Raw genomic sequence first — 12,954 nt, 5'->3', positions numbered from 1 at the left:
AACAGCAACAAAAATAAAAGCCAAACCAAAAACACAGTAGACAAAGCTGGTTTAAGTGCAAGGAAGACTGTAACAGTGAATTCTCTTTTTGCAGTGCTGGGAGATGAACCCAGGTCCTCAAGTATTCCAGGCGAATGCTCTACCACTGGGCTACTCCCCCAGCTCAACAGTGTTCTTTTTTTAAGACAAATACATTGGTCATCTCCAGTGTAATATTAATTTGCTTCAAGGATAATGAGACCGTTTTCTTCAAGCTTCTGAATGGCTGCCAGCACCCTGCTCTTTCCTAGCTCTGGAGTGAACAAGCAGAGATGTGGAACCTTTGAGGCTGTTTGGTTCTGGAGAACTGGAGACCTGTAAGTTGCTGCCGTCCATCAGGCCAGTCTCAGGAACGCCGCTCTTTGGACTTACCCTGGAAAACAAGAGTGTTTATGTGCACAGCAGAAGCACACACAGGATGCCAGTCATCCTTCTAACGCTGCGCATTCACCCCAAGCAGCTGTAGTGGGAGATAACCCACTACAGCTCCTGGGCAACACTTCAAACCACAACCTTTTCTGACTTCACACACTTCACCAAGTGCTGTTCCCACATGGCTGAGCACTGTGTCTCACAGGGAACACAATTACTGAGGCAGGTCCCTGCTCCCAAGTCCTGAGTCCTTATCAGTGTTAAGATGCCATTGAGAGTTTAGGACTACGTTGCTGGGCATGGTGGCATGCACCTTCAATCCCAGCACTGGGGAGGCAGAGGCAGGGGGATCTGAGTTTAAGGCCAGCCTGGTTGGTCTACAGAGCTAGTTCCAAGACAGCCAGGACCAGGAACACAAAGATGACTAAGACCTCAGCTCAAATCCAGTGAGGATAAAAACATCTAGCTAATTACAACTGTGTAAGTGGAAGCATCACGGGAATACAATATATTCAGCTCAGTCTGAAAAGGCTAGGTAATAAAACCTTGGGAGCTTGCTACAGTTAGCTGTCAACATTCTGAGAAAACAAACAAACAAACACTCAAGCTTTGGATATTTTTTGACCATTGGGAAAAATTCACTACAATCTTTTATGTTCAGAAACTAAAACCATTTAATTACCCTTGTATAAAATATTACATTTAGACAGAATGATATAACATAGCGTTTCATTTCCTTGAGTTGTTTCTTTCTTGCAATGTTTAGAGCTGAGGCTGGCCTTGAACTTGCCTCAAATTCACGAGCCTCAGAACTCCAGCTCCCCAGTGCTGGGATTCCAGGCATGTGCCACCACACTCAGCTAGGCTACATGATAATAGTTTGTCCTGTAGTCTAGACGCATTTTAAATACTTACCTAAGTGTCAAGTATCATTAACAATTATCAAGAAACAAATATCACTTTCCAACTTGAACATCATATATTAAGACTCTTCTCAAAGCTAAGAATTAAACTATTAAGTACCCTATTATTAGTTGAAACCAAACTTTCTTAGGTTAAAAGTGTACATATCTCATCATAACATGTTTTGTTCCAGATAAGGTATGTGCAATAAACTATGAGTAAGGCTCTATTCAAGTCACGGCAACTCCACTAACAGAGCCAACCTCACCTTCCTTCACTTGGAGCCTCTTCCGACACACTGCTTTTTTCCTTCACGCTGCCTGCTCGGCTCTTCCTGTCACTCTGTTCCCCAGAGAGCTTGGAGCTGGATGCCACTGCGGGAGCAGGTTCCCCACAGTCCCGATCTTTGGCTCTGGGTGTGTTTGCTCGGTCTACTCTCCCCTCTTTCACCGATGCTTCTGGGGAGGTCTGGACTTCTGTTGAAGTTTCTTGCCCTAAGTAATCATGGTCGGCGATGGCTACGGCAGAGGTGCCGTGATTTGTGGTAGCCCCTGTGCTAGTTCCCATGGACTTGGAAATGACCTTCAGCTTATGAGAACCTGCCTTGCAATGCTTCTTCTTGTGTTTCACTTTAGAATTGTGCTTCAGGAAGAACTCACAGGACTCTTGCAGCACTCTTCGGCTCTCACTGATGGGGCTGCGGGAGACCCAGGGAGAGAATTGGCTCAGTAAGTGTTACAGATAGAACCTTTGCTCCAAAACCACTTTGATTAGCGAAAAGTTCTGTATGGTTTGCATCATCTACGAAATCTGGGACTCCTCTACAGTGAGTCTTTTGTGTAAGCACCTACTTTGCTTTTGCTAAGAGAAGCAGCACACTTGTGAGAAATTAAATGGCCAAAAATCAAAGTGTTGAAGGCAATGAAACACACCAGCATAATGGGACTGACTACATTTGTATCGTATAGAAATTGCTAACTACATGGTAAACCAGAGGGAAGGGGACATGGTATAAGCAATGACCTCTGTTTGTTTTCCTTCTAACAGTCAAGTTGAAAAGTTATAGTAAAGTTATATAGGACCATAAATATGAGCCATACATGGAGTAAGTAAGGCGCACAGTTCTGAATTAAGCTATTTTGGAGGCAGGGCCTTGCTGTCCAAGCAAGCCTCGCCTTTGGCATCTTCCTGCCTTGCCCTCTGGTCACCAAGTGTGGTGCTAAAGTAGGCTCTGCTTGTCCAGCTACAGTTATGAAATTTATGTTCAGTAATCAAATCAATTGAAAATTAATCTGTATGTATATATATGTATATATACACAGCATATTATACACACTATATATAAATAACTAAAATGAACTATTTACTCATAAATATAAACTGATATTACAGAATATTTAATTGGTTTGAATTGTTATTATTCTAGGTAAAACATTGGCATTTTGATCTGTTTACTTTAAAACAATCATAAGATAACCAATCAGCTCTTACTCTCGCTTGCGGTTTCGCTTAAAGAACCCGGCCCATTCTGCGCACGTCTTTTTGCTTCCAACCCAGAAGACCGCAGAGATACCAACAATTAATGTCATCAGATATTTTATCATAAATAAAGCCAATTCTGGTCGAGCTTTAGGGTTTGCCTACAAAAACAAAACAAATACTAACATATTTACAATATAAAGAAAAATCTGCATTGTCAAAGTAAAGCTTGAACAAATTATAAATTTCCAATCTGTTTTATTGTAAAAGGTTTGAAATAAGTAATATGAACAACAATTTTAAGTTCAATACATTTTTATGAAGTTCTGAACACGGAACTTTTATGTGTATCAAAATATGGCTCTTAACAGAAAAAAATACTTATGAGTGATTTTCAGAATCTTGACATGACTTGTTGGCCTTCCCTCTCTATTGGTAGACTGGCCTTTCATAATTGTTAAGATATTTGTAAGTATTTACCTATTTTTCTTCACTATAGTCTACGTTAAATACATCTAGGGGCTGGAGAGACGACTCAGCAGTTAAGAGCAGTTGTTGCTCTTGCAGAGAACCCAGGTTCAGTTCCCAGCACCTACACAGTAGATGACAACTGTCTGTAACTCCAGTTCAGAACTGTCTGTCCTCTGTGGCACCAAACACGTGATGCACATACACACATGCTGACAAACACATGCATGGAAAGTAAAAATTAAAACATAAAAGCAGTCAGACTCATATTTTCTACTCTTCCTGCATTAACGCACATGACGCTAAACTTTGTTTGGCTGCCACAAAACAAGCATTAGTAAGACATGAAAGTATACAAATTTCATAAAAAGTGAAAGCATACTTTTGTTTAAAGCATACTAGTCTTAATATATTCATTAAATAACAATATTTGCAAACATTATTGTAAGTTTTCAAGTATAAAAGTATTACACATAATGTACAGTATCTTTCTTTTGGTAACTACTAGTCCTGGGAACCCGCCCACATCAGCACAGAGTGTGCTTTGCTTGAAGATTTGTTCCTCTGTGAGTTCTAACTTACTCAACTAGCCCCTGTTTAAACACACTACCTAGTTCCAACTGCTAGTAATGGTGCAGTGTTCATCTTTATATCACTTAAAGGGATTCTTCAGGAGGAGCTAAAAAGAAGACCAGGGAGGGAGGGCGCAAGCCCCGCAGCCTTGCGCCACCCAGCTGCGTCTCCGGCCAGACACAATCTGTTTTGCTTTAATTAATTAATTTACTTGGTACTGAGTCTTGCTACACTCCCAGGCTGACTTCAAACTCAACGATCCCTACCTTGGCCTCCTAAGTATATAGGCACCGTGTGTACTGCTAAAATGTATTCTTTAAAATTCCCAAATTTTTATTTTAAAAATTCAACTGAAATTCTGTAAGAAATTATGTATTTTCAGGAATTTACAATTTTTAATTTTAAAAACAGCACCTTATACTAATCATAAGCATCAGAGACACATGAAACGTATTTTCTATTGTGTGCTCTTTCTCATTTAAGAATGGCAGGATGGGCTGGGCAAAAGTCAAATTCTATTTTTAGATGCATGCACTGCACAGAAGGTTAAGCCCAAACATACAGTTTTCCTAATACTCGAAGAGGTGAAAACAAAACAAAAAGACCTCTCCAATTCAGTAGATATACTTTTTCTTTTCTCCTTATGATGAGGTCTATTCTTCATAGTTGTTGGTCTGCTTTTATAACCAACTTGTTGTTTTCAATTTAATGTTTAAAAAAATTACAGGAGACTTGGTGTATTGTAACAGAGCTACCGCTTGAAGAATGCAATCCTGGCCCAGTCCCCGAGCCTGGCTACGACACAGGGGACTACTTCCTATGTCTGAGAGCTCTCCTCAAACTCAAGTCTCATTTTATGACCACGACTAATACAAGTGCACTTCGAGGAACATCGAAGGTAAACAGTGGTATATTCCAATGCTAGCACCTACCTGATAAGGACACGGGATGCGGTACTGGTGACAATGATCAGAGAACCACGTTATCTCCCAGGTGATCCTGTTCACTAGCTCATAGACATAGCAACCAAGAAGTGTCACTAAGGGCACAAGATACAGGCCACTGAAGACTCCAATTCGAATCATGAATTTCTTTAGCTTCTCTTGGTTCCGGCCATCGTGCTGTATGACTTGTCGAACATGGTTTAAGGAGATGATGCCGGCTAAGAGGAGGGACAGCCCAACAAACACGCAGAGGCTCAGAGGCAGGAGGACGAAGTAGCGAGAGGCATCCAGGTCATAGAGGCCGACGAAGCAAACGCCGCTGATGTTGTCTCCTTCAACCTTGTTCATAGCGAGCAGCATGACCGTCAGGAACCCAGGCATCCCCCAGGCAACCGCATGGAACCACACTGCCTTTTGTTCAATAGCTTCGCAACTCCATTTTCTTCCGGCAGCTAAGAACCACGTAATGGTGAGAATTACCCACCACACGGTGCCAGCCATTGTGAAAAAATACAGAAACATAAATACCACGCTGCAGGCCTTATTCCTCGACCCTAGAACGACTGTGTCCCCGAGCTCCAGCTTCTCGTCTGCCTTGTTACATGCTGTGCTATTGCCCAGCAAAAACCCCACAAAGTACATGAGAGACACAATGCTGTAACAGACAGAGTAATATATAATCGGTCTCTCTGGGTATCTGAATCTTCTAACATCAATTAAAAAAGTAAGGAATGTGAACAGAGTTGCACAAAGACAAAATATTGAAACTATTCCTATGAAACTTTTGGCAAAATCTAGTTCATCACTTTTAAAATACATGTTGGGGCATGGAGGGGCACACTGGTCAATTCCCAGAAACCTATAGCCTTGGTCCCCGGAAGTCCTAAGGTGCTTTGGACACCAAAATCCAATGTCTCTTGGGACTTGATCTGTTTTCTTCTGTGGACCAAAGAGCTCTGTGTGTGGATCAGAAGTTACAGGAACAGTGTCATCACAGTATGGCAATCTGTAAAGTTTACAAAAATTCAATATATTCAAAATATTTTCATTAATTCTTTGAGGATTTCACACATGCATACAATGAATTTTGATCATATTCTCCACTCCTTCCCCTCACTCCTCTCAGATCCACTCCCTCCTTTATTTTGTCCTATATTTTCCAAGTATAAACTATGACCTTGCTGCATTCACAGTTGAGGGAAGGCACACGTGCAAGGCTGATTAGACATCTCTTGGATTGGGTGGAGATCGGAGATGGACTGAACACTGTGTTCACGCAGCCTCAGCTCATGAGAGGGAAGGATGGACGGAGGGAGGGAGAGGGGGGAGGGAGGGAGAGAGGATGAGAGGGAGAGTGAGTAAGGGCTGACTATAGTGTCATATATCTGGATCCCAGCACTCGGGAGGCAGAGGCAGGCTGATTTCTGTGAGCTGGAGACCAGCCTGGGCTACCTAGTGAATTCAAGGTTAGCCAGAGCTACATAGTGAGACCCTGTCTCCAAACAAAGATAGAAATATATCCCTGTAAAATGAATGCTCACAATCTTTTAGCTTTGTTTAAAACCTGTAACACCATGCACTTTTGCTTAGGACCCTCAGATAAGGACAGTGCAGCAGTGCGGGCGGCCAAGGCTTCTTTCCTGTCTTCTCCCTTTTCTCTCTTCTCAGAAACATTAGTTGCCAGAAATCTGGTTTTTATTCTCTCAAGCATCAAAAGGTATTTTACTATATTAATTAGTCATGACCTCAGAGAGTAGTTTCACAGGTTCTGAACTTGATATACACGACATCGTGCTGACTTCTTTCTACTTTAACAGTAGTTTTCAGTTTACTACTGACAGGCGTCAGTCGGCTGCATGCGTTTTGTCGACTATAGGCAGCAGTTCAGTGAAAGCAGCACAACTTGCTCACAGTCCTTCTGTGAAGGATGCTCACGCAGTTTTCACTCAGGGGCCAGTAATGGTTCGGCAGGTAAAGGTGCTTGCTGCCAAACCTAATGATCTAAGTTTGATCTCTAGGCCCCGCACGGTGGAAGGAGAGAGCCGACGCCCACAAGGTGTCCTCTGACCTCCACACGTGTGCCATGCACACCTGCCATAAATACATTTTAAAAAAGGAATAACTAGTAATCTTGTTGATGGCTCAGACTCCGTTAGGAGTTTCTGTAGAAGATTTCCCACATGTAGGATAGAGGCATCTTCAATTTGTCACATATTCTATTGTTTTGGAAAATAGTTATGCATCTACCAGAATGTGTGAATTCCACAGAGAATACTTACTTCAGCCTAGAGGTAAATTACAAAAAACCCAAAACCAAAAAACTAGTCTTCCTCAAGTTATGGTGTGAGGTTTCACTATATAAACAAAAATATTTAAAATTCTAAATCCCTAATGTCTAGAGAATAGGAAACAAAATAATTAGTCAAGAATAAAGTGTAAAGTTCAATGAATTGATGAAGATCATTCATAAGTTAACTGTGCTTAAGACCTTTCTGGTGTGTCACTATGTAGACCAGGCTGGCCTAAACCTGATGCATACCTCAGGCTGTCCTCCAACTTGGGATCTTCCCACCTTAGCATCCTTAGTGCTAAGATTACATGTGTGTACCACCATGCCTGGCTTTCAAAATTCTATTTTTTTTACTATAAACTGTAATTGCAATTGGTCAAACCTACAAAATATTAATCATATTAATTGCATTTATTCACGGTCATAGAAAGGGCCAGACAGGATAAGTGAGGTGAAAAAAGTGTATTCCTGAGATTCTTATATCTAATGAAAACAATTTTATCTTGCCCAAATATTACAGTAATACTGATGTGAATCACAGGTAGTTGTGAGCCACATGACGTGGGTGCTGGGAGTCAAACTCCAGTCCTCTGCAAGAGCGATGCTCTTAACCACTGAGCCATCGCTCCTGCCCCAAAGTGTGTTTTCTTGAAAACAGGACAGGCACACAGAAAGAAAGGGTGTCTATGAATAAGGGAAAGAAAGACAAGAGAATGCTCTGAGTCTTTGCTTTTCTGCCTGTTCCAAACCAAAGGCCCTTGGAAGGACAGAGGCACTGTCCTGGGAACCACGAGCCTAAGGTGTGCCATTGTTCCAGAGTCTGAGTCAAACAGAAGCTGCCTGTGTAGCTGTCAAACCCTTCAGCAGCCAGGACCAGGGCTTCACTCAGACTCTCCTGCTTTTGTAATTGCTAAATAAGATGCCATCAAACCCCGAAGACTGTTTTTACATCTAGGACGAAGTTAGAATATTTCTAGTGATCAAATCAATTGACAGTTTAAGAAGAGGTGTCTATCTGCTTTGTAGAAGTGAGATATGGTTTGATATTGGGTTTACATAGTTTCTTTACAAATGGAGATTCCACTTCCTATGGCAATGTATCAAGTAGTCCTAACACAAAACAAATTTGACTTGGTGTAAGAAAATAGTGTTTGTTCTCAACAAAATCAAACTTTACAGAGTATAACTCTAAAAAAAGGGGGGGGGGGAATGTCAGCTTGGGGACCAGTGCATGTTTCTGAGTCACGATCCTCCTGCTTTGACCCTGCGCAGGCAATCCCACTGAGTGCAAACATCTCACCCACAGGCCAATGGGGCCTGACTTCAAGTCCTAGGGGACTGACTTCATCTCCCTGCCACTAAGATGTAAGGCCCTTGACGATGGGAGTTCTTTGTGGTGTGTTTGGTGTGTGACAAGAGAGATGTGCAGTAAGAGCACAGTGAAGAGTGGGCAGAGACTTGAGAGCCCGCCTCCCAGCTGCCATCCTCAGCGATCTGACCATCCTGTGGACAGCTCATTAAACGCTGGCTGCTTAATGCTCTTCCTCAGTGATGATGGCTAGCCACTTTGGCTGTCTGTAGTTATGACATAGGAATCAACTCAGGCATCCTGCCCCTGGTTTGTAAGCTCAGATCTTACACTGTGTTTATCAAAAACTGTCTTCAATGCATTTTTAAACCTCTGGGACATCTCATTTCCACAGGACAATTCTTTAAATTTTCCACCTCAGTCCTCGTCCACTTAAAACAGTTGCAGACTAATGCTGAGAGAACCCCCCTCTCAGTGTTCTTTCATTTTACTTTTCTTTTTACTATTTATTTTATGAGCACGAGTGTTCTGTCTCCGTGTTTGTATGTGTACCCTGTGCATGCCTGCTGACATCGCAGGTTAGAAGAGAGCATCAGATTTCCTGGAACCAGACTAATGAGTGGTTCTGAGCTGACATGTAGGTGCTGGGAATCGAACCCTGGTTGACTGCTGAGCCATCTCTCCAGCCCCTCATATTATCTTTGCACTGTATCCATCTGATAAAACTTCAACCACAGATAAACCCAAATATCTGCTTCTCAAATACACAGGCCCAAGCATCCCACCACTGCTGCGGGTGTTTCAAGAGACCAGAATATCCACTACAGCCTCAGGACCACCCACACTTCCTGAAGAGATACAGTCCCTCTACAGCTGACTAGCTCTTTCACTCAACACACCTGTCACTTCTCAAATGTACAGACTCCACGGCAGGATGCAGCAGGATGCAGACACTGGCTATTCTCTGTAGATACCAGCAGGGAGGATTCCTTCAGGCACCTTGGTAACCGTATGATCCTCCTACACTGTGCCATCCTGACCTCCATCCTACTGTTGCAGTGGAGGGCCCGCCTACCCAGACTTGCTCTTGGGATCCTCTGTCCTCCCCAGACAACTGCCTTTCCCTTGTTCCTGGAAGTTCTTAGTCAGTTCTTGCTCCTTTATCTCTTACTAAACCTCTGTCCAACCACACCACTCACCTCACTACAGTGAACCTTGAGTGTCCTATGGCCGCCACACCTCTTGCTCTGTTTCAACACCAAGTTCCATGAAGACAGTTCCTGTGTCTGACTTCATCTCTCCTCCCACCGTTAGTCCCCGAGGCCTATCCTTCACCCCACCACTTTAGTAAGAGTGAAGGCTCCCCCAGAGTGACCACACCCTGTGCTTCCTCATCCCTGGATCCCTCCCTCCTTTCTGGACACAAATTCATTTCCCACTTTTCTTATTAGTTCACTTGTGACCAAATGATTGACATCTTGACAAACTCTCACAGGCTGTTGAGTGAGATCTGTATCTCGATCACTCCCTCCTCAGCAAAGCTGGAAAAGGGAGGTGGCCTGGGTCCTGAGGCAAGCTGTCATGGAGAGATTTCCAACAACCCTCCTGAGATGGTAGTGTGAGTATCCTGTTCCACACAGCGAACATTCCCACTCTCACACACCTGGGGACCCCGCTGCTGTCAGCAGACAGTCATGCTGGAGCTGAGGCCGACCACTGTGTGCACCACAGCTTTTCTTACACTTACGGCTCGCGCTGCACTGCCTCGCTGTTCTGCTCTGTTTGCTTTTGAGGCGAGGTCTCACACTATAGCCTGGACTGGCCTTGAGTTCTTGACCCACGTGGCACAGCCCCGAGCACTGAGATGTAGCCATGCGCCACCTCGCTCAGCTTCTCACAGGCCGAGCTCTCTCCTGTCACAAGGTATCTGGACAAGCTGCTCCTGCTGCCTGAAGTGTTCATCCCCTCTCCATCACCTAAGTAACTCAGCGTTATCCTTCATTCACTTATCAACAGTCAATCCTCTTGACCACCCACCCCAAGGCAGGTGACAGGCACCAATCCCTTCTCATAGCCTTAGGAACTCTATCATCAGTCACTGTAGTCACCAGCAGAACTACTTATTATCTGCCCTTGATCCTCACGTGGGTTCCCTGACAGCAAGAATAAGCATGTCTATGGCTAACCGTAGTCTATGGTGCTCACCCCCACCATGCCTACATATATTGTGTGCAGCAATACAATCAGTCAAATCATGTCAGTAGTACCGTGATCCGCTCACAACACTGAAATGCCCTTCGTATTTAGTGTTTGCAGTTTTCCCTTTCACTGAGAATCACTCACCTATTACATTCAAGTTCCTCGGGCCATCGGATCTCAAAAGTGTCCATTGATTTGTTGCAATCAGAATATATTTTCTCACACAATTTCCGACAAGGTGGAACCACATGAATTTGCTCTGTGCAGGTTGGTACAAAAGCTTGGCAAAGGAACATCTCAATGTTTGGTGAACATTCCAGATTTGCAAGAGGCAGAAAGCGCTATTAGAAAAACCAGGGAGACCCAGTTAGGGAAATGTTAATCATAAATGCTTAAAGAGAATACTTTCTCACCTACCCTCCAAACGAGCCTTAACCTCTCTTTCAACGTGTTTAAATTTTGTGGTAGTGACTTTTTGTGTTAAATTTATGTATGAGCTCTTCAAGTAAGACGGAAATTATCATTTTATAGGTTATACCTTTTCCAAGAAGTTCCGCTTTGTCATTATTCATTCATGCCAGTTGCACAGGCATTCATTATTCAGTTATAGTTAGTCTTTATAAGAGCCATCACAGGGTAGCACACAGTACCCTAGGCTCTGGGGATACAGTAGCAAATGGAATAGTCGGAATCACTTCCTGCAGTTTAATCCTGGTGGGGTGGGTAAACATTAAGAAACAAACGGTATTTAATGACTTTGTAGATTTAGGTAGGGACAGTAAGGGGTGGAACATGACAGAATCCTTTAGCTAGGGAGGTAGAGGATGCCTGTGCAGGTGACGGGTGAGCAGACTCAGACTCAGTGATGTCAGAGGCTGGCAAAGTGAAGGGACGGCAGGTGCAACTGCATGTGACAGCCACCATCCTCAGCCTACTGATAAATTCTAAGTCTATTTACATCACCAACCAACACAACTCTGCTTTCTTCAGAGTTTTCCTTTCTCTTATGGGACACTAATTTTTCTGGATTTCACCGCATTGTTCCTCTTCTGATCCTCTATCTGTTACTTCTAAGTAAGGCAGATGCTCTAGAGCATAGATCCTAAAACATTCCTGCCAGAACCCTGCCCCAGGAAAACCCACCAGCCCCATCTCTCTGGTGCACCTCACACTCCATCCACCTACCCACCAGCCCCATCTCTCTGGTGCACCTCACACTCCATCCACCTACAACACAGCTCCCCGGTCCTCCAAACAGTCCCACGACCGTCTGTATCTCATGATGCTCAAGCTGCTCAGGCCAAGGACCTCGAGATCCAACCTTTACTCTCTTCCTTTCTCTTTATATCCAGTCCATCAGTAAGTCCTATGATTCTCCCTTAAAACATACGTCAGATTTGACCATTTGCCACTGTTAACCACCCCGTCAAAGGCACTGTATCCTCCCTGGCCCACTGAAAGCCTCCTATGGGTCTCACTCTATCCCACGCTTGCTAATCTCACATTCATACCAACCCATAGTTCCACCAATACGATTATCTAAAACCTAAGTTTGTCCAAGGACTCCACCAGAACTAGTCAGAGTCTTTACCAAGCCTTCGGGCCTCAAGCCCCAGACCCCCACACTGGCTCCAGTTCGTCTTCTGCCCCCCCCCCTCTCCTCTGCTTCCCATGCTGCGTCTGCCTCGGGCTTTCCACCTGCTGTCCCTTCATTCTACCAGCCATGACTTCTGACCTCACTGAGTCTGAGTCTGCTCACCTGTCACCTGCACAGGAATCCTCCACGTGCCTATCTAAAGGATTCTGTCATGTTCCACCCCTTATTGTCCCTACCTAAGTCTACCATTTGTTTCTTAACATTTACCCTCCCCACCAGGATTAAAGGAGGGGAGGGTCTCTGAGTATTCCACTCGCTGCTGAGGTAGCCTGCTACTCCATGACGTCTCTCTCCTGTAAATGTAAATATGAAAGATAACTGGATAACCGGAACATGTGCAAACGGGAAGAATGGACAATGACAACACCAAAACAAACAATCAGACCAGAAAGAAAGAGCACAATGCATCCAAGGGACAAGTACGCAACGGAAATAATTCTAAACATTTCATCATACATGCATCACATGCTAAAAGGCAATGAAGACATCATTCTAAAATTCAGAAGGAAAATGACCTTCAATAAAGAATTCTGAAGCCGGGCAGTGCATACCTTTAATCCCAGCACTTGGGAGGCAGAGACAGGAGGATTTCTGAATTCGAGGCCAGCCTGGTCTACAGAGTGAGTTCCAGGACAGCCAGGGCTACACAGAGAAAAAAAAATAGAAAAAGAATTCTGTGTCTAGCCATATAGTTAGGTTAGGGTAAAATAATGACATTTTG

The 12,954-nt window shown here is 43.8% G+C and overlaps 1 protein-coding gene across 1 annotated transcript in view; it reads right to left on the bottom strand.

Annotated features, from left to right (window-relative positions):
- Positions 1 to 163: 163 nt before the first annotated feature.
- The window catches only part of Fzd6 (frizzled class receptor 6), a 31,110-nt gene continuing 18,319 nt past the window's right edge, over positions 164 to 12,954 (bottom strand). The window contains exons 2-6 of the mRNA XM_028767718.1: positions 10,721 to 10,917; positions 4,767 to 5,784; positions 2,806 to 2,954; positions 1,583 to 2,011; positions 164 to 412 (exon numbers count right to left, since the gene is read on the bottom strand). Coding sequence (XP_028623551.1) covers positions 250 to 412; positions 1,583 to 2,011; positions 2,806 to 2,954; positions 4,767 to 5,784; positions 10,721 to 10,917 — 1,956 coding nt within the window. The 3' untranslated portion in view covers positions 164 to 249. The remainder of the gene's footprint in view (positions 413 to 1,582; positions 2,012 to 2,805; positions 2,955 to 4,766; positions 5,785 to 10,720; positions 10,918 to 12,954) is intronic.

This window comes from Grammomys surdaster, unplaced genomic scaffold, assembly GCF_004785775.1.
Source record: "Grammomys surdaster isolate TR1022 unplaced genomic scaffold, NIH_TR_1.0 63, whole genome shotgun sequence".
Classification (NCBI taxonomy): domain Eukaryota; kingdom Metazoa; phylum Chordata; class Mammalia; order Rodentia; family Muridae; genus Grammomys; species Grammomys surdaster.
This window is presented reverse-complemented; position numbering and strand designations above follow the sequence as displayed.